The following is a 23010-nucleotide window of genomic DNA, read 5'->3' on the forward strand; positions in this document are numbered from 1 at the left end:
AGGACTAAAAATAGATGCTATACCACCTGATGCCTGTGCATTTCATATGATTGCACTAAGCCAGGTGGATTTGCAGTAACCATAGCATTTTACATACACCTGTAGATCAATGACTGAAAATAAATGTGGTTAATATTTATATGCATTTTAAAAATGTTTTGAAGTTAGTTAATGTACTTTTTTAATAAAAAGCAAGACAGTGATAGACACTGAAGATAAAAGCTACATTGTCAAAACTTGAAAAAGATCCCTATTAGTAATTATATTTGTTGTCCTGAGGTGTTTCATATTAATTTGAACCTGCCTGTGGAACCATAATAATTAAATGTAGAAAGATTCCTACTAAATATATCCACTTAAGCCAATGGAAAATAATTCCCCCACAAGACCCCTCAAATGCTCCAACTGATTAGTGTCACACTGTCACATCTTGGAGAAAACTCCTCAATGTCTAACAGAATTAAGAGTCATTTGCAAAATGATAAAGTAATTTTCCTGAATAAAGGTCTGATATTAGTGAGGCAGCTTCCATTTCCCCCTGTTCAAAAGTCCAAGTAGAGTTAGGATACAAAAAAACTTGGAACCTCTTCTCACACGGGTAGACTACACTTCATCATCATTCCTCGGCTATCCCAATGCTGGAATGATAAATAGTTCTTGTCTAAATCTAAAACCAGGCAAGATGGAAGCAGAATTTCAAATAGGTAATGAAAATGACTATGAAAAAATAGCTAACATTCCATCACCCTCACTAGAGGGCATCTGTCCCACTGTCATCAGAGTGGCTTGCAGCCAAGAGGGCTTTCTGGACTCTTCACTGACAATAGACACCCAAATAGCAAAAGCACCAAAAAAAAAGGGGGCCTTTTTCTACCTTCCCCTAGCCAAAAGATCTCATACTATCCTGCCAGATGTGGATTTGATCCTCCAAACTTCGTTACTGAAAATCACTGTTTCTGGGAAGGAAATTATAAATGTTAAAGAAACTTTAGTCAGTGCAACAACCTGACCTCCAACCTACGCTGATGAAAGCACACTTGCTCTGATCACTTTAGCTACTCATCAAACACCAGAATGAGCAAGCCCCTGGAGTCTTCATCAGCGAAGCTTTCATCAAGCTGGCACTGGACTTCCTTGGAAATTGACTCTTACTATGTGACCATGATCACCTGTGACAACTAAAATCCTCAGGAAAAATGGAAATGTTAATAGTTAGATTGAGAGTGGGAGTTTCTGATAAGAAGATGAAATCCTAGTACCATTGAAGTCAATGGTAAACTTTCCATTGATTTCATGGAGCAGGATGTCACCCAGAGTCTTCTTGGCAGCTAGTCCTTGGCTATAAAACACCTTTCCATGAGAGTTAAGAATGTTCACAAAACCTCACCACTTCTGGGGGGAAGAGGGAGAGGAATGGACATGACAGACTGATCTGTATCACCTATTTCCCATAATGAAATAATTTAAAACAATTACAAAACATTCAGCCTTCCCTTAGAAGCGTGAAAAGATGACAAAATTCTAGGTTTTTGTGTAAAACGCCGATATGGATTTATATAAACTTGTAATCCCCTCATTCATATGCCACTGTATAAATAAGGTATAAATACAAAGACAGCGAGGTTGAAACCAACTAAGAATAATATGGTCAGCAAAAAACCCAATTATTTTAATACAGTTGAGGATCAGAATTATCAATTTAAGAATAGGGAATTAAAATAACATTTAGTGATAATCATGCAGGAAATTTAACTTAAAAGAATATGACACATTAAAAGATAAACTACAGCATAAAATAAAGATGACTGATAATAAGGACAGTTGATATTCACCTTCACTATTTTTTAATGTTCTGTATCAGCATTTTATGAAACAAATGTTAAATATACTAAAAGATGAGCATGAAACTGGGTTCAGAATTATCAACAGTTAATATAATGTTGTCATGACACTACAGGCTATTTCATCAATACACTTCCAAATAAAGGAAAATGAGAAACAATTTTATTGAGAACATTCTTGATTGTCTTAGTTAGTGTCTTTTTATAGCTTTCAAGGCTACAGCTATGATAATGGCACCATACCGTGAAGCTGTTGTTGACATTTTTTGTGCTCGATTCAGCTACACTGGCATCTGACAGGTCAACTTCATCAAATATTAGAGACTGTGAACAGAAAATAACACAAACACATTAAATACCACTTTTAAGCACACTTACCCTACTGCACTTTCACTTCCACATTACTGTTTTAGGAATCAAATTAAATAAGTAGAAAAATTACTAAGCAGATAAATCTTTCTAATTTCGCCTTTCAAAGGGAGCCATGTAACAATCTGATCAGTAGGAAAATTCAAAAACATAAGCGGGCTGAAAATGAATTTTATCCCAGTCAAAAAAGTAATCTTCACTTTAAAAATACCTTTGAGAAAATGTACAATATTATATTCAGCCTTGAAGGGCCACTTAAGGAAGCCAAAATAGAATCAAAGAAGATAAATACATATAACAGTCTGTCAGAGTTTACTTTAAACATCGCAGCCTGTTAGCCAGTGTTAAGTCTGCTGGGAAAGGGTTAAATGGGTTCTGTTGGCTCACTGAGACTCATTGATGAAGAGTAAAACAATTCCAGTCATGTGTCTCTTCTCCCTTCCTGTGGGGAAAAAGAGTAAAAAAGAAAGACACCCCCCCCTCCCCCCTGGTCATCCCACACACACACACTCAACTCATGGCAGGGAGTTGAAACTAAGCATGGTCCTGCAGTTGAGGCAGGTATGACTGGGATGGCAGGGGATCTGCATTTAATTCCCAGATCTGCCTCAGTTTCCCACCTGTAATATGTGGATGATCCTGCCATTTTCCAACCTCTTGTCTGTCTTGTTAATTAAGGTTGTCAGTTCTTCAGGGCAGCAACTGTACAAGTGTGCCTAGCGTGGGTGACTCATGCCCTCATTCTTACCTATGTGACCTTTGATACCTTTGACGCACCATGCAGCTGAGTCGCAGGGGAGATTGTAGTGCATCATGGGAAATGTAGTGGGTCAATCAATAGGAGCAAATGAGGGCCTGAAGCACCTGAACTACCACTCCCAGAAGGCACCATGGGGGCTCATGAAGAAGCAGCTTAATGATAAACTGATTTGAAATTAAATGTTTCCGTTCAGTTCAACAAACTGAAACATTTCCATCTGGATCAAACTGACCTGAAATGAAATATTTCATTTAGATTTTCCCTGACAGGAAGGAGAGTAATTTCTGAAAATGAAATTTTCCCACTGAAAATTTCAGTTTTTCAGAACTTCATTTTCCATTGAAAATTCATTTCAAGGGATAACTCCTGACTAGCAGTATTTAGCATAATCATAAAAACTTGAACTTTGAGGTTTAACATTTGAACAATATCAATGTTTTTTTCCTTTTTAAAATTTATTTTCCTAAGCAAAAAAAACAGAAATCAGCTTATTAACGTTATTTGACTAATTTGTTTAAAAAGGGTAAAAGAACAGAAACAAACCACAATACAGAAAACTCAGAGGTGTATGTAACATGTCTTCTTTTGCAAGTTAATTTTGTATACTAATCTTTATAAATAGCAAATTGACTGTGAAAACAATCACTGTTATTTTAAAATTGATGGTCTAATTTTAATAAACCTAAGAAACAATTGGTGTTACAAGCATAAGGCATTCGCTCTTAGTATTATACATCCTTACCTTTGAATCCTTGGCATAGTAAAGGGTACGGCCTCGAAGTTTGAAATAACGTTTTTTCCACCGCTGAAAAGAACTTGTTTGCTTCAATAGTAACCCTTCCTTTATACTTGTCTGAAAACAAGAAAAAAATATTTAAATACATCAGACCCAGTAAAAATATCCAAGTATCTAAATATACTATATAAAAAAAAATTCTTAGACCCTTGTAAACAATTTTCTGTTCTGCACAAAGATATTCATTGTTTTTTATTTGTATTCACGCATGAGATGATGATTGATTCTATCATTTGACAATCAAACTATGCACAATTATTTTTAACAATGCGAATACTGGCAAAAGGTTACTTCTGTGTACGCATTCAAAAAGCAGTAGAGATATACACTGAAAATGCCAATAATTATTCTGGAGATTAAATTGCTATTTAATTGTATTACTTCTATAATTCCAAAAGCACAATATTGTAGTGAGCAATGATTGGCAGTTGCACAATTCTGAAAAAAAATATTAGTTATCTATGCCATACAAGCTCATGCAGATCGTACTCTGTGGCATCTGTACTCTTGCTACCCTTTTTTTCTAACTATTAAAATGGAAAAGAAGACAAACTCAAACTTGGAAGAATAGTGTCAAGAGCACAATAAATTAATGTGTTTAGAAATGTTTTGGTAGTATCTGTGGGCCTCATCACACCATTGATTTTTAAGCACTCCCCATGTACTTTTCATAGGAGGAGTTTTTATAACTCAATGGTATAATATAGTTCTGCACAGTGGCCTATATCACGGAGTGTCTTAAATACCCAATTTTCTCTTTTGAACTACACTATTAAAAGGGAAAAGCAGATACATATGGATCTGGATTCTCTGCTCTAAAGCAGCCTCTGAAGCATGGTATTTCCATTTTGTATTATGTCATGATGCAGATGTCATTGTACAGTGCAATTTCTAGACAACATGATGCAAAGGTCACTTATAAGTTGATCTGGACCTCTTATAAGCTTAATCAAACCCTGAAAAAAGGGCATGACACCATCTTCTTTCAATGGATGTCAATTCTTCTTAACTTTAACATAATACATTCACAGTAAAAAGGAAAATATACCTTTTTGTTTCACTATTTCACATTTATGAACGTGAAATAATTGTTAAATATATCCATAGCATGGCTACTATACTAAATTCTTTAATGGTTTTTTCCTACTAAAATGCCCCCAAATATACCTAACAAAGATAAAATATTTTCATGTGATGTAATGGATTTTATTTGTTAGCAATTCAGTCAACAGTAGTCATAGGCACACACACCAGTTTTGGTTTTGTTTGTTATAGCCATACTGTACTTGTGTTTTGTTTCCCTCTTTGAAATTTTCATGGTGCACATGAATTAGGTGCATATGATTTATGTATATGCAAAAGTGAGAATAATATACAAATCAGTTCCATACAATACAATTTCTGTATTCAATGGTCCTAATTCCCTCTTCAAATATATAATGGGCATTGGCATTTATCTTCATATTATCCTGAAAGTGGAAACATCTAAATGTATGTTATGATATACATGGCATACATTATGGGAAGATAAGAATGTACACTAAAAACCTTCTTCATGAAGGAGATACATGAATTTAAAGTCTATAGAAAGAACATAAATCTGTTGGCCTATTTTTCTAGACTTTAAAAAACACACAGTTTTCCTGAAGATTAAATTAATTCCTTCATGCCATTTCTACAAAAACAGGCATTATCACGGCTTTCTCTCTCCCTTTTAGAGCACTAATAATATTCCACAAACACTCCAACCTGTTTAATGTAACCAGGGGATTGTTGTCCATTAAATGGCTCTGGAATCGTAAACGGCTTATGAATCAAAACTCTATGACAAATCTTTTAAACTACCATTTTAAACTATGAGAAAGTTGTTTTCTCAACCAAAAAAACCCTTCTGAAGTTGGAGGTGAAAACACATTTAACTGCTATAGCATATTTTTCCATATGAAGCTATTACAACAGATCCTGATAATAAATATTCTTATTAATTTAAAATAGCCAGGTAATGTACTTTCATTCGTGTACAGTGTAAATGCTTTCATCAACAGACATACTCTACTGAGGGCAGAGCACTTCCATCATCCAGTTCCACTGGTACAGAATCCAACCCTTGCTACAGAACTTTGCTCCAAGGATGCAATAAGCCCAGCCCCCACTTCATTGGCAAAAGGTGATAAATAAAGCTATGATTTAGTAATGGAGGTCACAGAAGTCAAAGGCCTCCGTGACTTCAGCCAGCGCAAGCTGGGAGCTGCAGGGTCCCCTGCTGCCTGCGGAGGCAGGGAGCTGTGGGGTACCCATGCCACCGCAGGCAGCAGGAGCCCCCCACCACTCCCGGCTACCACGGGCAGCAGGTGGAAGCCCTGCAGCTCCGAACCACCAGCGGAGGGGGACCCTGGAGCTTCGAGCCTGCCCACTGCTACCCAGGCTCCCCATTTTGTCATGGATATTTTTAGTAAAAGTCAAAGACAGGTCACGAGCTTCTGTGAATTTTTCATTATTGCCCATGACTTTTATTAAAAATATTTGTGACAAAATCTTAGCCTTAACGATAGGTCGCTCCGGTGGGAGACGGAGAGGTCTTGGCTGGTCTCTCTCACCTGGGAGCAGTCCTGGGAGATGGGGAAAAAGTAGTAACTGAAGCTGTCAGCAAACAGCATGGCCTGGAGAAGGGGCAGCAGCTTTTCCTGTGGCTCCAGCCCCCAACCCTAGCTCCCTGTTTTTCAGAACCCTGGTTGCCCTCTCTTCAGGCTACCTCCTCAAACTCTTCTGCTTCCAGACATGCTTCAGAAGAAGAGGTCATGGCTCGGCAAAGACATACATGTGCTGTGCAGCAATGAGAAGGGAGGAAACAACATACATATGTGGGTGCCTCCTGGAACCCAATGCATGCACAAAATGGGATGCTGCTGAAAAGTAAATTGGGATCATTGCATTCACAGAGGTGTGCAGCTCTCGGTTGTATGTTGATTAGCAAGTCCCACAGGTCAGTGTGGTGCAATCCTGGAACATACGGGCTTTAATATTTTGTGTAACATGTACAAATACAGACTTTTATCCCCATACACTTTTGGTAGTGATCTCTGCTACTTGGCAGATTACCTGGGCCCCCTCCTCAGGAAAATTCTGATTGTGCCCCTATTTTGGTCCAAAATCTAACCTTTATAGTGTGACACTTCCTAGGGTTATGAGGAACCTCCCCACCACTTGTCCTTAGCATCAGGAAGTCTTGTCTGTGCCTGCTGTGGATCAGCTGTCTGAAAGCATCAGCCTCTGGCAAGACAAGCCTGACCTTCCAGGCCTAATTCTCTCTGCAAAGGTTAGCAATAGGTAAGCACCAACCACTGAGTCCTCTGAGGGTCCCTCTGGACCGCTCAGCCTGTTCCACAGAACGCACACAGAACTCTCAGATACACTACTCCCAAAGAACTGCACCCTTCCATTTACAAGGTTCAGCTCAGGATCCACCTCTTGGGGAAGTGGAGTAGCGTCTTCACTAGTAAGTGTAGACATGACCATAGTTTATCATCAAAGAATGGTGATTCAAATGATAGAAAGTAAGAATATTGGAAACAAATGGTAAAGCATAAAACAAAATCATAACATGCTTTCTAGAACCTAAACTTAATTAACAAGACACTGCCTAATTTCCTACAATATAGCTTACCCCAAGGACTTTCCCCAGCATTTTCAACCAGTTTGGCTGAGATCCCTTCTCATAAAATCAAGCCCGCTGGCAGCTTGGCCTCACAGATTAAAGGAATAAGGGTATGCCTCCATACCTCTTAAGTATTTCCCCCAAAGTTCATTGTCCTTACTGGCTCACTTCTTCCTCTAAATGTCCTCTCTTTGAAGATTTCACAGTCTTTCATTAGCAGTTGGCTCACACTGTGAATAGATGCTCATTTTGAACCATACAGTCCTTAATTTACACATAAACAGACAAATAGACACACATTTCTTGCCTGAAAGAAAACGTGCTTTTCACCTTTCTGGTGATCAGCCTCTAGTCACAGACCTTAAGAACATAATTTTCAGTGTATATACATAACTACATATGTTTTGCAATGATTATGATGACCAGTGTGATACAGGCTTTCATTAGAGACCTTACATGACATTCTTTTGATGAACTCCCTGCCAATCAATCTGCCAGCTGGCATCCAGAGGTCCTTGGGTCACACATAGATCATATTTCTAACCCCCAGTGTTGAGAGGAAAACCTTCAGTTACAAATGGAGCAGAAACCAAAGCAGTAATAATGTCTCCCTGAGTCTGCAGACAAGAAAACATCAAAGAGGCATGAACTGACCCATTCACCTCAGCAGAATATTAACTCTGAAGCATAATGGAAACAACTGTCAATATTGTTAACTACTTCACTGCTGTAATTTGGCAGAAGCATCCAGTTAATGGGCACATCTCACAAGCCCGAACTGCGATGCTTGCCAAAAGCTCTATCTCCCATTCAATTGCTAAAACCTCTAGCTTCCCCCATGACAGCTTGTGCAATCCAATTATACACCGTCACTGTAAAAATCTGCACACATACTGAAAACTAAAAATGTAGGGACAGAGCAAACACTCATGAATAAAATAGCCAGTACAATGCAATTTTCCTTTAGTTATTAATGAACTTGGTGGTACACTCAGCAAACTGAAATTAATGCCTATCACCTTAGATATCCTTACCCTTTAGCAACTTAGCAAACGGAAATTAATGTGCTACATAATAGTATTATATTCTCATCAAAACTCAATTTAAAAGATATCTCCACATTTTATAAAATTAAGTATTTGCAAATCAGTATTCAATTATTGAAAAAGGTAGAAACCCAATTCTTCATTGCAAAAACCCCAGTGATAAAGATGATTGGGGTTTGTGGGTATTACAATGATTGAAAGATTAAAAGCACCTTCCTTTATAAAGATGAATTCTTAGATATTTAGGTATCATTCAAAGTTCCAAGACTAAAGAGACTTGTTTCTGTGAAAGTGAGCTGTAATCTTCAGAGTGTGTCAATGTCAAAAATGAGTTAGAAGTGATTTCAGACACCACACAAGCGCATGAGTCAATTTTTGTACTTTTATAATCAAATTTTCCTATTGTAAAAAAAAAAAAAATTCTCTTTTCCCTGTTTATGTGAGAAAAACCCACAGGAACAATAGGGGAAGTCTACTGAGGGGAAATATTGAAACCAACTATGTACAAAGTACTGCCAAGCACAAAAAAACACATGGAAATATCAAAGAAAAAATTACATTTTTCCCAGTCACTTTCATTTATATAATCTTCGGTACAACTTAAAAAATTCAGACAGAGGAGTGATTTTTCAAGTTGACCTTTTGTTTTAAATTTTGTTTTTTGACTTTACCTAGGTCATCAGAAGCCTGGACAGTTAATATTTTGGTTGCTAAGATCACAAAATGTTTTAAATAAAACAAGAAAATATATTAAACATACAGTACATTCCATCCTCCAGAGACACTGCCTATTGATTTACCTTCCTAAATTTGAATACCAAAACAGATCAACGATATTTCTGTATTGCTGTGAGATTTCTATATGTTCACAGGGCACACAGTTATGGTCTGAAGCAAGCACAATTCTAAGCACATTACAGAAAAAGAAAATCTCATGGTTCTCATTAACTCATACTCCCTTAACATTCCAAGTCTTCTGCAGATCATTACATTTTTAATAATATGTCTTTTTCAATCAAAGTCTTGAATTTTGATCAAGATGGGATCTTGGATTGCAAGTCTATGCTTTGTTGACAACGTCAAAACAGTAGTTTCAATTCTGCCACTTATGCTGACAGCTCTCTATTAATGGTTTCAAAATAAAAATAAATTGTATCTACAGAAAACAAAATCTTCACCCAATTGTTAAATGTAACAGTACATTTTTATTGAGGGTTTCTTGTGACCTCAAAAAAGACAAAAGGATGATGTTTAAAAATAGCTATGCCAGGGATATGAATGAGCACAGTTAAATAAATTAACAGAAAAAAAAAGATAGAAAGGGGATTAGTAATTTAATGTAATAAATGTAACAGTTTCAATGTGTATCTTAAGATAAAAATAAACCAACAAAAACTAGAAACCCAATGTAAATTATCTTTATGCAGCAATTTTTTGTGGTATCATAACCAATTGTACTTCTCTGACCTGTACTTCTACAGATTTCTCTCCTTGTTCAGCTGGTAAATCACAACTAAAATTCCAACAATTTCTTAGTGTGATTTGATCTATCTTGCTTTGAAACAGGACTAGATCAATGTGCACTAAGGAACTGTTAGTATGTGTTAGCAGGGTCTGAACGGACAGTTATCAAGCGGCAGGCTAGCGTGAGATAGAGTCATACCCAAACTTAACGTGAATGAAATGTTCCTATAACCAAGCCCTTACTCTCTCTGTGACCCTGAGTAATTATTCTTTCTGCTTCAGGTTCTCCATCTACAAAACGTTTCTCTCATTAGTTCATGTTTGTAAAGTTCTGAAAATGGAAAATACTATGTAAATGAAAGATGATTAACTGAAAGAACAGACTGTTCTTATTAATAAGGGGAATAGAACAGCTGTAAAATATTTCACAAAGGACAGATCACTTACAAGGTTGTGCTTTAGTGCCAAAGACTTGGTTATTATTCACAATTGAGTATTTAGTGCCAAAGACTTGGGTATTATTCACAATTATTAAGGGCTTGGGTATTATTCACAATTGAGCTAACTTCTGTCTTAGAACAATAATTTATAGCTGCAACTTGGAATATCAAGTACTGTTCATTTTAGTTTCATTAGTTCTGAGTAAAAAGGTTTAAAATGGGTAAAATGACTCTTTCCCACGCAGGAGAGTGACATGGAAACACCACATACATCAGAAAATCAAAATTACAAAATTATAGAAATGTATATGAATTTTTCCAAAGAGACAATCAAATTAAAATGCTGATTAGGCTAATTTTAATAAAGTCATTCTGGCCTTGATCCTGTACCAAGTGAAGTCCATGGGAGCATTGCTATTGTCTTCAATGGCTGCAGGGTAGGCACTCAAAGATTTTGTTGTTCCATAAAATACATGTAGGTGTAACTATAAAATAACATGAACTACTAAAACTAGTCAAGAGAAGATGCCTCCCACAAGCAAAATGCAAAAATCCCATTACAATTCCACTGGGAAGAGTAGAGTTTCTGTGGTCCTAGGGTAATGGTCTAACACATTTAAAATGTAAACAGTAGCAATCATCCCTTACTAAAGGTGTGTAACAATAGTATTGCCGAAGAGAGGCATATTAACACTGCTGCACACTTTCAAATCAAAATCATTCTCTGAAAAAAAATATAAACAAAAATTACAGTAACATCAATATTATAATTAGATCTGTCTCAACAAATATTCAATTTTTCATTTATATTACTCTATTGGTTTTCTCCCTTTAAGACCACTAACAAATTCCATTGATTAAGACAAAACTCTAAGGAGTTGTACTCAGTAGAAAACAGCCTATTATTTCTGGCTATCAAATCCACTAAATGTTATCAACATTTGTGAAAATACTAAACTTTCAGACAATATAAATGTTGAGAAGACCTATAAAGTGAAAGGAGAGTGTTCCCAGAATCTTAATATGTATTGACTTTTCTAAAGAACCTAAACATGCATCAGTACTATACCCCTCCATTCGTAAAGGCTTTCCAAACTATTTTGGTTACAAAATGATCTGTCATTATACCATATTGTTTCTGATATTTTAATAGGTTTAAGTCTGTATAAGACACTACAGGTGTTATAACAATCAGCAGCTCATATCATAACTCTAGTTTATCAAACTCCTGTTAGTTGACACATTAAAGTGCTGAGTATCTTTGAGACTTTATAGATAGGCTTGGAAGGATTAGATTTTTACTGGTAAATGTCAGTAAATGTCAATTTCAGCATGCACACAAAAACTAACAAAAAGCTATTTCCATGGATAATAATCGAAATATACAGATAAGCAAACTAAGAAAAATGCTGAGAACTTAGAGTTTAAGAATACTTACTGACTATATTTTGACATCTGATGTGGACAATTTGTGTTTTAACAGTTACAAAGTGTTAACTTTGTGAATCTCAGCATCTAATGTCATTAAATAATTACTGTCAGACCCGCCTCCATAATTTCCTGCAACTGTGAAAATGTATATTGATAAAAGTAAAAAATAATACTTTAAAATGAACAGAGATATTATCCATCAAAACTCAAAAAAACAAAAATAAAAAAAAATTGAATTCTGCCAGGCCTACTTATAGAGCATTTCCTTTTGAGTTACAGATTATACAGTTTAAAATAATTCACTGGTTTCACTGTATTCCAAATTTATATTGAGTTCACTCTACTTTACTAGAAGGTGTGGGAAATTCTGATTACTTATGTCATATTTTGAATTCAGTTACCTAACTATTCCTCAACAAGTTTAATTCATCTACTCTTTGATTAGCCAATTCAATGAAACCTTTCATCCACAATAACTCCTTGGACAGGGCACCTCTTTCCAGCAGATCTCAGTGGTAAAAAAAAACAAAAACATTACTGTCTAATTCATTATTCACTGCCCAGAAATCCATATTTTTAAGTGTGAAAAGCAGCAATCTAATTGATATGACTATGGTAAAAGCATGCCAAGGAACTGTGCAACATGGATAAAGCAGTTCATAGCAACAGACTCCAGATAAAGCTGAAGAATTATGGACTGTGCTTACTGTTTTTTAAATTTTCATGATTTATGTAATCTGGCATCCTGGGGACTGGATTAGGCTTTTCATATTTTATTAAAATGTTTGATTTAGCTTCAAAAGATGCCTTTATATCAGAGGTGGGCAAACTTCTGCCCGCGGGAAACTGCTGCCCGGCCCCTGAGCTCCTGGCCCGGGAGGCTCTCTCCCGGCCCCTCCCCCGCTGTCCCCCCTCCCCCGCAGCCTCAGCGCGCCACGCCACTGGCGCAAGGCTCTGGGAGGCCGGGCAGTGCAGTTGCAGAGCCACGGCCTGACCCGGTGCTCTGGCCGGTGCGGCTGTAGCGCTGCCAGCCACTAGTGCTCCAGACAGCGTGGTAAGGGGATGGGGACGGGGGGGGAGATAGAGGGCAGGGGAGTTGAGGGGGGTGGTCAGGGGCCGGGGGTGTGGATAGGGGTCAGGGCGGTCAGACGGCGGAGAACAGAGGGGTTGAATGAGGGCAGGGGTCCAGGGGGGGGCAGGATTGGGCGGTGGGGGACAGTCGGGGCAGGGGTTCTGTGGGCGGTTGGATGGGGCAGTGGTCCTGGGGGGCAAGTCAGAAATGAGAGGGGGGGTTGGATGGGACAGTAGGGGACAGTCGGGGTGGGGGGTCCAGTGGTGGTCAGGGGACAGGGAGCAGTGGAAAGTAGTCCTGGGGGGGCCGCTAGGGGACAGGGGGCAGTTGGATGGGGCAGGAGTCCCGGGGGAGCCGTCAGGGGGCGAGAAGCAGGTGCGTGGGGGTCGGATAGGCGGCAGGGGCCGGGCCACGCCTGGCTGTTTGGGGAGACCCAGCCTCCCCTAACCAGCCCTCCATACAATTTTGGAAACCCGATGTGGCCCTCAGGCCAAAAAGTTTACCTGCCCCTGCTTTATACCATGCAGTTCTGTGAAGATATGGTGTAAACCAATGGCTCTCAAACTGTGATCAACAGAGCACTTGCTAGTAGGGCAGTCCGAAAAAAAATTATTCTGGTTCATAAAAAATTTAGAGGTTTCAAGATTTGTTTTTGTTCCACACTGGAACAAGACCAAGACCTTTAGAAATTTTTCACAAAAAACAGAGAAGAATAGGGACCAGCCCAGAATCGCCAATAGCCCAGTGGGTAGGGCACTCACCTGGGATGAGGGAGAGACAGGATCAATCCCTGCTGTGAATCAAACAGAGCTAAACAGTCAGACTCTCTGGAGCTCTCCTGTTGGAGCTGTTCCACTTTGTAAAATAATTAAATATTCCTTGGGACAGAGAGATACGGATTCTCAAGCCAGTTGGTTAGCGCACAACCAGGGATATGGGAGACCCAGGTTCAGTTCCTTGTTCTGCCCAATTCAAAGTGGTGACTTATTACATATTCACTGGGCAGACAGAATCAGGCAGAGACGTGAACCTGTCTCCCCCACATATCAGGTGAGCCCACTAACCACTACTGGCTACGCTAAGGGTTTTTTTTTCCTTTCTCCCCTGCCCACCTGCCCTGAAATTTCAGACTGGAAGCAAGAAACTTTCCCAACAAAAGTTTTGATGAATCAACAGTTTCTGACCAAAAAAAAAAAAGCTTTGTTGCAAAATTCCCCATCAGCTCTACTTACCAGTGATCTGTGGGGAGCTGACTAGTCACACGGCATGGCCTCCACTCCTTATTTCCAGCTACAACTTCATTCTCTTTAAGAGAATGAAAGCACAGATGGGTATTTAGAAGACTGGACTCTTTTCTCAGTTCAAATATAGACTTTCTCTGTGACCTCAGGTAAATCACTTATTCTCTGCGCTTTGGTTCCCAATCTGCACAGTGGGGATAACACTTCCTCACCTCATAGTGGTGTTGGTATTGCTAGGTGTGAGGGGTGTACAAACCCCACACTGAAAAGGCAGGAGTTAAGTGCTATTTAGGGCCCAGGCCACCTCAACCCCCGCACCTGCAAAGGATATATGGGCTGGAGGAGGAGCTTAAAAAGAGAACAGAACAACTCAGTAGCTGATAGTCAGTGGAGGTAACAGATCTACACTCTTAGCTCCACTGTGAGAGGTCCAGCTGCTTGGGGATTCTGGCTACTGGAACTCTACCAGACCTACTGAGGAGAAGAGGACTCTGGACACTCAGAAGAATCAATTCTCTCCAGTCTTTTTCAACATCTACATGCAACCACCAGGTGAATTGGTCAGATGACATGGACTCAATTGTCAGCAACACTAGCTGACCTATATGTCTACCTTTCATCACAAACGACCACATCACCACCATTTCCTTTGACTGAAGGTTCACATCCACAATTGGTCAATGCAGTCTGCAGTTTGGGTATACTCTCGGATTACTCCCTGACGCTGAGCTCTCACATCATAATGGCCAGGACTAATGCTTTCTACCATCATCAATTAGCTAGGAGACTTCATCCCATCCTGGTGGACGAACATCTGGCCTCATTTATTCATGCCTTTGTCACTTCTTGGCAGAACAAAAGCAACACAATATACAGGTACCTGGAAATGAAACCTACAGCACTTAGGAACCTCCAACTACTACAAAAAGCTCTACTCTCTCATTTCCTTTTCCTAGTTACTAAATCTTTAGATAGTTTATTATAGCAGTATCTTTGGTGCGAGATCTAAGGTGTAATTGACCTGGGGTAAGTGTCTGGTCCTTTGGAACTGGTAGTAATCTGAATATTGCTGAGATGTTTGGTGTAAGGAACAATCTATCACAAAGGTAAGCTTAACTGGGTGGTAAGATACACAAGGGACTGTCTATGCCTCCAGAGTGCTTGAGGAGTTTTTTCACTTGATAATTGGTGATATCTAAGTATAGAACTCACAACCAGTTTGGGGTTTGTGCTCTGCTTCTGAACAGTCTTGGATAGGTATTCACGCTCTTGAGCCACTGGAGGACAGCTTGACAGATATTATGTATCTTTTTAAGCTAACAAAATTGCCTTTGCTTAAGAGGGCCCTAGAGTGAGGGACTCTCTTTCCCATGACCTCTCTCCACTTTTAATCATTACCTTAAGACTTTCTCCCTGAAGTTATTTTCATTAGCCTCTGTGATTACCACCACCATTAACTGTTTGCATCCTCTTTCTCCATCACTGCACCTTGTGTTCTCCCCCCACCACATGCACACATTTTGTTTTAAAAGAGAGTGTTTTCTCTTTAAATGTTTTTCTTCTGTTGTATTTCCTGTTTTACTGTAGAACTCTCAGGCACTCTGGTATGAGAAGTCCACCTATCACTTGGCAGCCAGTGTTAATTAAATTAGAATATATAAGCATAGGATTATTCAATTACCTTCATTGCAATGAAGATAGTTATTATTTATTCTTTTACTGTCAGTGACTTGTGCAGTTAAATATGCACTTTGCGTTTTAAGTAGCATGATGTCTGCTTTTTCCATTAAAACAACTGAACATATTATTAAAGTATTTTTAATAGAAAAGCATGGAAAAATAGAAATGACAAGCATGGAAATAAATGTGTTAGAGTATCAAAACTGTCAAAAAAAATTATACTTCTATAATTACTGCCTTTCATTTTATCAATAAAAATCTGTCTATAAAAATAAGTTCTCAGTTTCTTACAAACAGGCATCTTATCCACACATGTTTGGTTAGGATTTAGCACCCCTTGTAGCTGAGAGCATCTAAGTACTGTGCAGCATGTTTATGTACAGACTAGTATTCAAAAGTATAGTCAGTGGAATTAAGGTCAAGGCAGGCTTTATCTCCTGTGGAGGACTGGGTTTATTAATACAAAAAACTGCAAATAAAACTCAAGATCCCAAAACAAACTCCATTCATAGACCACATGACACAAGGTTTCTCTTTCTGCTCCCAGCTCTTTCTGCCTGGGGCCTTTGCAGTCGCTCCTCTGCTTGAACAGGGTCTCACCCAAGCTTCCCTGCCTGGAGAGTTTTCCTTGATTTCTGCAGACTCTGCCACAACTTCCTGCTTCTTTTATACTGGGATCGTCTGACAGGTGGGGCTCAGCCAGAAATCACAACTGTCTTAGCTCCAGGCTCTCCAGCCCCTGGGGCAAGCCACCCTGTTACACTGACCTAGTCAATTTCTATTAAGTTATAGTAGAACCTCAGAGTTACAAACACCTTGGGAATGCAGGTTTTCGTAACTCTGAACAAAACGTTATAGTTGTTTTCTCAAGTTTACAACTGAACATTGACTTAATACAGCTCTGAAACTTTACTATGCAGGGAAAAAATGCTTTCCCTTTATTTTTAGTAGTTTGTTTAATATAATATTGTACTTACTTTTTTTTTTTTAAATATATATCTGCTGCCTGATTGTGTACTTCAGTTCCAAATGAGGTGTGTGGTTGACTGGTCAGTTCGTAACTTTGGTGTTCTTAACTCTGAGGTTCTACTGTACATTGTTTGAAAAGAAAAAATTATCCTGTGTAAAGATGTGGTATACCAAACTGTCAGCCACTGAAGAAATGTAGTGACTATTTAAAAACTCCTGAACCAGTTCATACTAGTGTTAAACTTAGTATATACATTAAAGATAGGTAAAGTTATTTTCTGACACCTCTCAATGAAGTGTCATATATGAAAACAGGTCAATGAGTTTCTTTGGTATTTGCTTGTCTTCTACAATAACAAACCAGAAGCTAATACAATTTTTTCCTCATAACTGTTTACCTGTTTCTGTAGAGTTTAGCTTTGTGTGAATCTCTAGGTGATCGCTTCAGGATTGTCTGAAGAGACAGGATTAGTTCTACCCTACTGAGAGCATGAAAGTAGTGAGGAGACCTTTGGAGACAGTACTGAACCGCTGAACCATCTTCTTTGTGCATGTGGCCAAGGGGCTGTGTTGAATGCCCAGTTGCATGAGATGCAATAAGATGAGAATTCTGTGTTAAGAATTTATAATAGGCTTTGTGAAGAAGACAAGTTTTTAACATCCTAGCATGGAAGACGCAACTGCCTTCATCACAGTTCTGATAGCTCATGAGATAATGTTGGATATAAGAACAAATGGATATAAGCTGGTGATCAGAAAGTTTAGACTTGAAATTAGATGAAGGTTTCTAACCATCAGGGGAGTGAAGTTTTGGAACAGCCTTCCAAGGGAAGCAGTGGGGGCAAAAGACCTATGTGGCTTTAAGATTAAACTCGATAAGTTTATGGAGGAGATGGTATGATGGGATAACATGATTTTGGCAATTAAATGATCTTTAAATATTCATGGTAAATAGGCCCAATGGCCTGTGATGGGATGTTAGATGGGGTGGAATCTGAGTTACTACAGAGAATTCTTTCCTGGGTATCTGGCTGGTGAATCTTGCCCATATGCTCAGGGTTCAGCTGATCGCCATATTTGGGGTCGGGAAGGAATTTTTCTCCAGGGCAGATTGGAAGAGGCCCTGGAGGTTTTTTGCCTTCCTCTGTAGCATGGGCACGGGTCACTTGCTGGAGGATTCTCTGTTCCTTGAAGTCTTTAAACCATGATTTGAGGACTTCAATAGCTCAGACATAGGTGTGAGGTTTACCGCAGGTGTGGGTGGGTGAGACTCTGTGGCCTGCATTGTACAGGAGGTCAGACTAGATGATCATAATGGTCCCTTCTGACCTTAATATCTATGAATGTTGAATTGGCTTCCAAAGGGCCCGCAGGCAAGATCATTCCAGTTAGTGGCAATGAAGGGCATTTGGCACTTCCAGCCCTACATACCATAGCATTGCCAGGTCAATGATTAATAAAACTGATCCATGATTCTTGCAAGCAGCATAACCTGAATTTGATATGCACTCACCTGACAGCAGAATATAGTAAATGTAAAACATTTCCATCAAATAGTCTCACACAAAAAGAACTGGTTTGCATAGTAGCACTTGGGAACTCTCCTAAGACAGTACTTAGGTACAAAAGTTAGTACCTAGAGAATAAGTTTGGTAGCAAAGAAATCCAGAATTTATACTTCAAAGTATATTTCTAAAATTACAATTTTCCTGCCTTTGTTTTTGTTTTTTTTTATTAATTTTTTTAATCTAATTTATTTGGTTGTGGTTTTTTGGAGAGATTTAAGTTCAAATAAATTAAAGAGCTGTGTTTAGGGGGCAAGGAGAAAACAAAAAAGTTATTACAACTACTATTGCTAGCATTTATAAAAACCAAAGAATGCAAAAGGGAATGAAATTTTACTATTCACATCACACCATTTTGTAATCCAACTGTATTTTTAAGCTTCTTTGCAGATTTTTAAAACTATGTGTAACTACAATTGGGATTCAAGCTATCACCACTCATTCACTTATCTATGTCTCTTTCCCTTCCCCATGCCAAACACATGCTTGCTAGAACCATCATGGGGCAGGGACCGCGTCTGTTTGTCTAACTTCCAGCAGTTAGGGCACTTCATAGTAAAGTTTTAAATAAACTTTCAAAATAATTTAAAAGTCTAACATAAGGGACAGAAACTACAGTCACGCTAACTTGAAAGTATCCGTATTCCTCACGCAATTTCATTTGATAGATATTTTCTTTCTACTTAATACCTCTACCAGATCACTCCTGGGAAGTGGTTGGATATTTATATATAATCACAGTAAACTGGTATAGTCTTCAACAGCAATTCCATGTCACCATTATAAGAATGCTTTCAGAATCCTTTCATTGCCAGAAAGCATTCACACTAAATTGATTTACGAAAAAAGTTTTCACACAAAAGGAGGAGGCACAGAGCATTAAAAGTGCCTCAAACTTGTTTTATCAGTTTTCCTCTTAAGAGCCTTGGTCAGCTTTTTGATTGCTAATCTCAGTCGTCCAGCTACCAGGGGTTGCCCTATAAAGCTGATTAAGTTGAGGCCATTTGCTTCTCAGAGAGCCCAGACATGAGCCCCTTTCTCTTCAATCATTTGTTCTGACCAGTCATCCAAACCATCCCAACCTGCTCAGTTGTGGGAAGCAGAAGACTTTAGCAGAGTGTTAATTCTATCTGATGGTTTTGGTTGAAATCCTCTATTCTCTGTTCACTTGACTCTAGTGAGAGCAGTGTGCAAGAGATGTTTTATCTACTCCAACACCATCCAAAATTAGATACAGAAAAGGATTAAGACACGTTGACATATATTCAATAGATTTTTAAAAAGCTAAGGCAACCTTCACTCTCTACCATGTAAAACGACACCAAGGAACTTACTTACTGCTAACTTTTTTACTAGCAATGATGCAACAGAAAAATAGCTTATTTGTATTTACTTAGAGTACAATTCTCTCTCCAGTTGTTGCGTACTAAAAAAATCCCAGTGCTAAGTAGATTACTGTACTTCCTTTAAACCCCCCCCCCCAAAAAAAAAAAAACAGACTATGGAAGAACATAGTTTAAAGGAAACAGTATAAGCTTACAACAGTCTCATTTGCATATGTGTTATAAATTCATGCTCTGATTCTAGGCGTATGCCTATGCCATGTGCGCTGCAGTGGCATTTCTGCAGCTATTCTCTATACCAGTGGTTCCCAAACTTGTTCCGCCGCTTGTACAGGGAAAGCCCCTGGCGGGCTGCACCGGTTTGTTTACCTGCCATGTCTGCAGGTTTGGCCGATCGCAGCTCCCAGTGGCCACGGTTCGCTGCTGCAGGCCAATGGGAGCTGCTGAAAGCGGCGGCCAGTACGTCCCTCAGCCCACGCCGCTTCCAGCAGCTCCCATTGGCCTGCAGCAGCGATCGGCCAAACCTGCAGATAAACAAACCGGCCCGGCCTGCCAGGGGCTTTCCCTGCACAAGCAGTAGAACAAGTTTGGGAACCACTGCTCTATAGCGTAGCCATCTGTAGTGCAGACCCTTGCTACAGAGAGAAGAGATTTTTCTGTCATTGTAGTAAACATACCCCTTTGAGAGGCAGAAGCTAGCTAGATGGAAGAATTCTACCATTGACCTATCTGCATCTACTGTGGAGGTAGGTCAACCTAACTACATTGCACAAGGTGTGACATTTTTCACAGCTCTTAATGATGTAGCTAGCGTGATTTGTAGGTGTAGACCAGGCCTAGATCTTAGACTCCAAGCCAGGACCTTGGAAGTATACTACACTGGAAAGGAAGGTGACAGTGAACCAAAAGCCTTTGAAACCTATTAGAAAGGTAGCGAATCCCATCCAATCTCACTTGTTTAAACAGATTTTTAATATAGTCAGTCACTAGCAACATGACAAGAAATGAGAACAGGAGTGATTAATCCTATCTCAAGGAGATTTTGTATTGAAAAAATCTCTCTCAAACAATAACATTGCGCTCCTGAATGTGATTTCTGTGGTAAGAGAAGAAACAGAGTTTGGAAATAGGGATATTGACAGGGTGAAGGTTTTTTGTTTGGTTGGTTATTTTTGCACATAGTATTGATTCCTTGTCAGATTTTAGAACATGAATTTTGAGCAGATATGATGCAACTGGACCAAGACAATTAATAATACCATGAAGGCATAAGCGTATATCAACAGACAACTGTCCTTATTTTTTTCACCACAATAGGCTAGTCCCATCAGTGTCCCCAGTGTTTGGCAGCTACCATCAGAAAGAAACAGATTGTCTGAGGAATTACATTTGAGAAGCATAAAAAAAAAAGACAACTCCCCCCTCCATATGGAGGAGAAGTTGGCTTTATCTTTCTGCACTTGAACCTTCAAAACCATCAACAACTGGATACATGGCAGCTAGTACTGCCAAGACAGGCCCTTTCCCATGACCTGAGACAATTTAAATTCAGGCATGTTGTTTGCAGTAGATTATCCCATCAGCTGCAGATACGGTCACTGCTGCATATTTTTCCTTTTATAAAGACAGAAGACTTTTAGTCTGTAAACTGAAATATTGACTAATCAGAACCACAGCACAATGGAATTAGCTAAAAGCAGCCAGAGCATTTCAGGAGGGCAACTGAGCCAACTTCACTACAGCAGAAGCCTATAAGAGTATGTCTATCCTGCAGCTGCGGGCGCAACTCTCAGCCTGGGGAAGACAGACTCAGACTAACTCGGCTTGAGCTAGTATGCTAAAAATAGCAGTGTGGACATCACAGCATCAGCAGAGGCTTGGGCTGGCCACCTGAGTGGCTAAGCTTGAGCCTACACTGGAGCCACAACATCCACATTGCTATTTTTAGCACACTAGCTTGAGCTGAGTTAGCGCATGTCTGCCTACCTAGGCCAGGAGGCATGCTCCCAGCTTCAGCGTAGTCATACCTTAAGTTTGCACATTCACTAGAAGGTTGCCTGAGTTACTGGCAGGATGGTTAAACTAATCTAACCCACAGTTATTTCTAAACTATTTTGTCACATACTTTGAGCTTCTTTTTGCATGTCTGATAATGGCAACACTGAAAAAGCAGACCACCTTTTCTGGTTACAAACTTGAAATTCCTTAACGACTCTTGAGAAAACATCATTGTTAGTACAAAGTGAACTTTCCCCTCTAACCTGCAAATCAAAGAAAGGTAGCTCTCGTAGCTAGCAGGTCCCTCAAAGACTTCCTCTGAACCTGTGAAGGCAGAGAAAGTTTTAAAGAGTTGGAGTTATCTCCCCCTTTCATTAACTGGCATCGTAAGTGTCTTAAGAATCAATGTGCTCTCTAAATATAATTCTGTGGGGCAGTAGCAGGGCTATATTCTTAAACCTGTTTATGCTACACTGAAAGTCAGGTTTGAATTTATATACCTGTAAGTTAATGCAGGTCTGGATTCACATGGGGGTTCCACAGAAAAAAATTAGGACAAACATTGACAAGTTAATACCCGATGAGAATGGCAGGGGGTCTGAGGTGCACTGATTATTGCAGTCTAATCATCTAATACATCTCCTCCCCAATCCCTTTCTGGACTGTGGAACCAATCAAAAAAGGGTTATTTAATTAGTGGACTCAGCTAAGAATCACAGGCGCCAGGAATTTGCTTTTTTTCTGCCATGGAGACTGGCTGGGTTATAACTGAGGAGGTGGGCAGTTACTTTAATTGCTTTTAACATATTTGTTTATGATGAGTTAAGTGGTGATATTAGTTTTATATATTTAAGTAATTTGGCTACTCATGTTTGCAGTGTAAGTGTTTTTCTATATTGTTCCATTTGCAGTAGAGGCTGCTTTAGTTGAAGTCTCATTCACAATCATATTATAGTTCACTTTGTTTCAGAGCTCTGCTTGGGTTTTTGTTTGTTTATAAATGACAAACATAACTAAAAACAGATTTCACACAAAAATCTGACCTAAATGGAAAACAAAGTGAATTTGGGGGAAAGAGTCCTCTTGGCAAATAACCTTTTTTGCTGTACTAGTCACCAAAGATCTACTTCAAACTGATGGCAAGTTGGCAAGTGGTCGCTGGTATTATATTTGTAGATACTGAAAATGTACTTAGCATTGTCCAGGGTACAAAACAAAGAGGTCCCACCTCAAGAAAGCTGCAGTCTAAACAAGCCATGTACGAAGACAACAGGATACACCGGGAAGCCCAGAGGAAGGAATAACTTCATTATTCTTTTAGAGGCAATGGCAGGATGATA

At 39.1% G+C, this 23010-nt stretch overlaps 1 protein-coding gene across 4 annotated transcripts in view; it reads right to left on the reverse strand.

The window, feature by feature from the left end:
• The window catches only part of DGKH (diacylglycerol kinase eta), a 265194-nt gene that overhangs the window by 118085 nt on the left and 124099 nt on the right, over positions 1 to 23010 (reverse strand). For all 4 annotated transcript variants that reach the window (XM_075128739.1, XM_075128731.1, XM_075128734.1 and 1 more), the window contains exons 3-4: positions 3713 to 3823; positions 2085 to 2165 (exon numbers count right to left, since the gene is read on the reverse strand). In XM_075128739.1, the coding sequence (XP_074984840.1) occupies positions 2085 to 2165; positions 3713 to 3823 (192 nt within the window). The remainder of the gene's footprint in view (positions 1 to 2084; positions 2166 to 3712; positions 3824 to 23010) is intronic.

The sequence above is a fragment of the Caretta caretta genome, chromosome 1 (genome assembly GCF_965140235.1).
Source record: "Caretta caretta isolate rCarCar2 chromosome 1, rCarCar1.hap1, whole genome shotgun sequence".
In the NCBI taxonomy this organism is placed as follows: Eukaryota; Metazoa; Chordata; order Testudines; family Cheloniidae; genus Caretta; species Caretta caretta.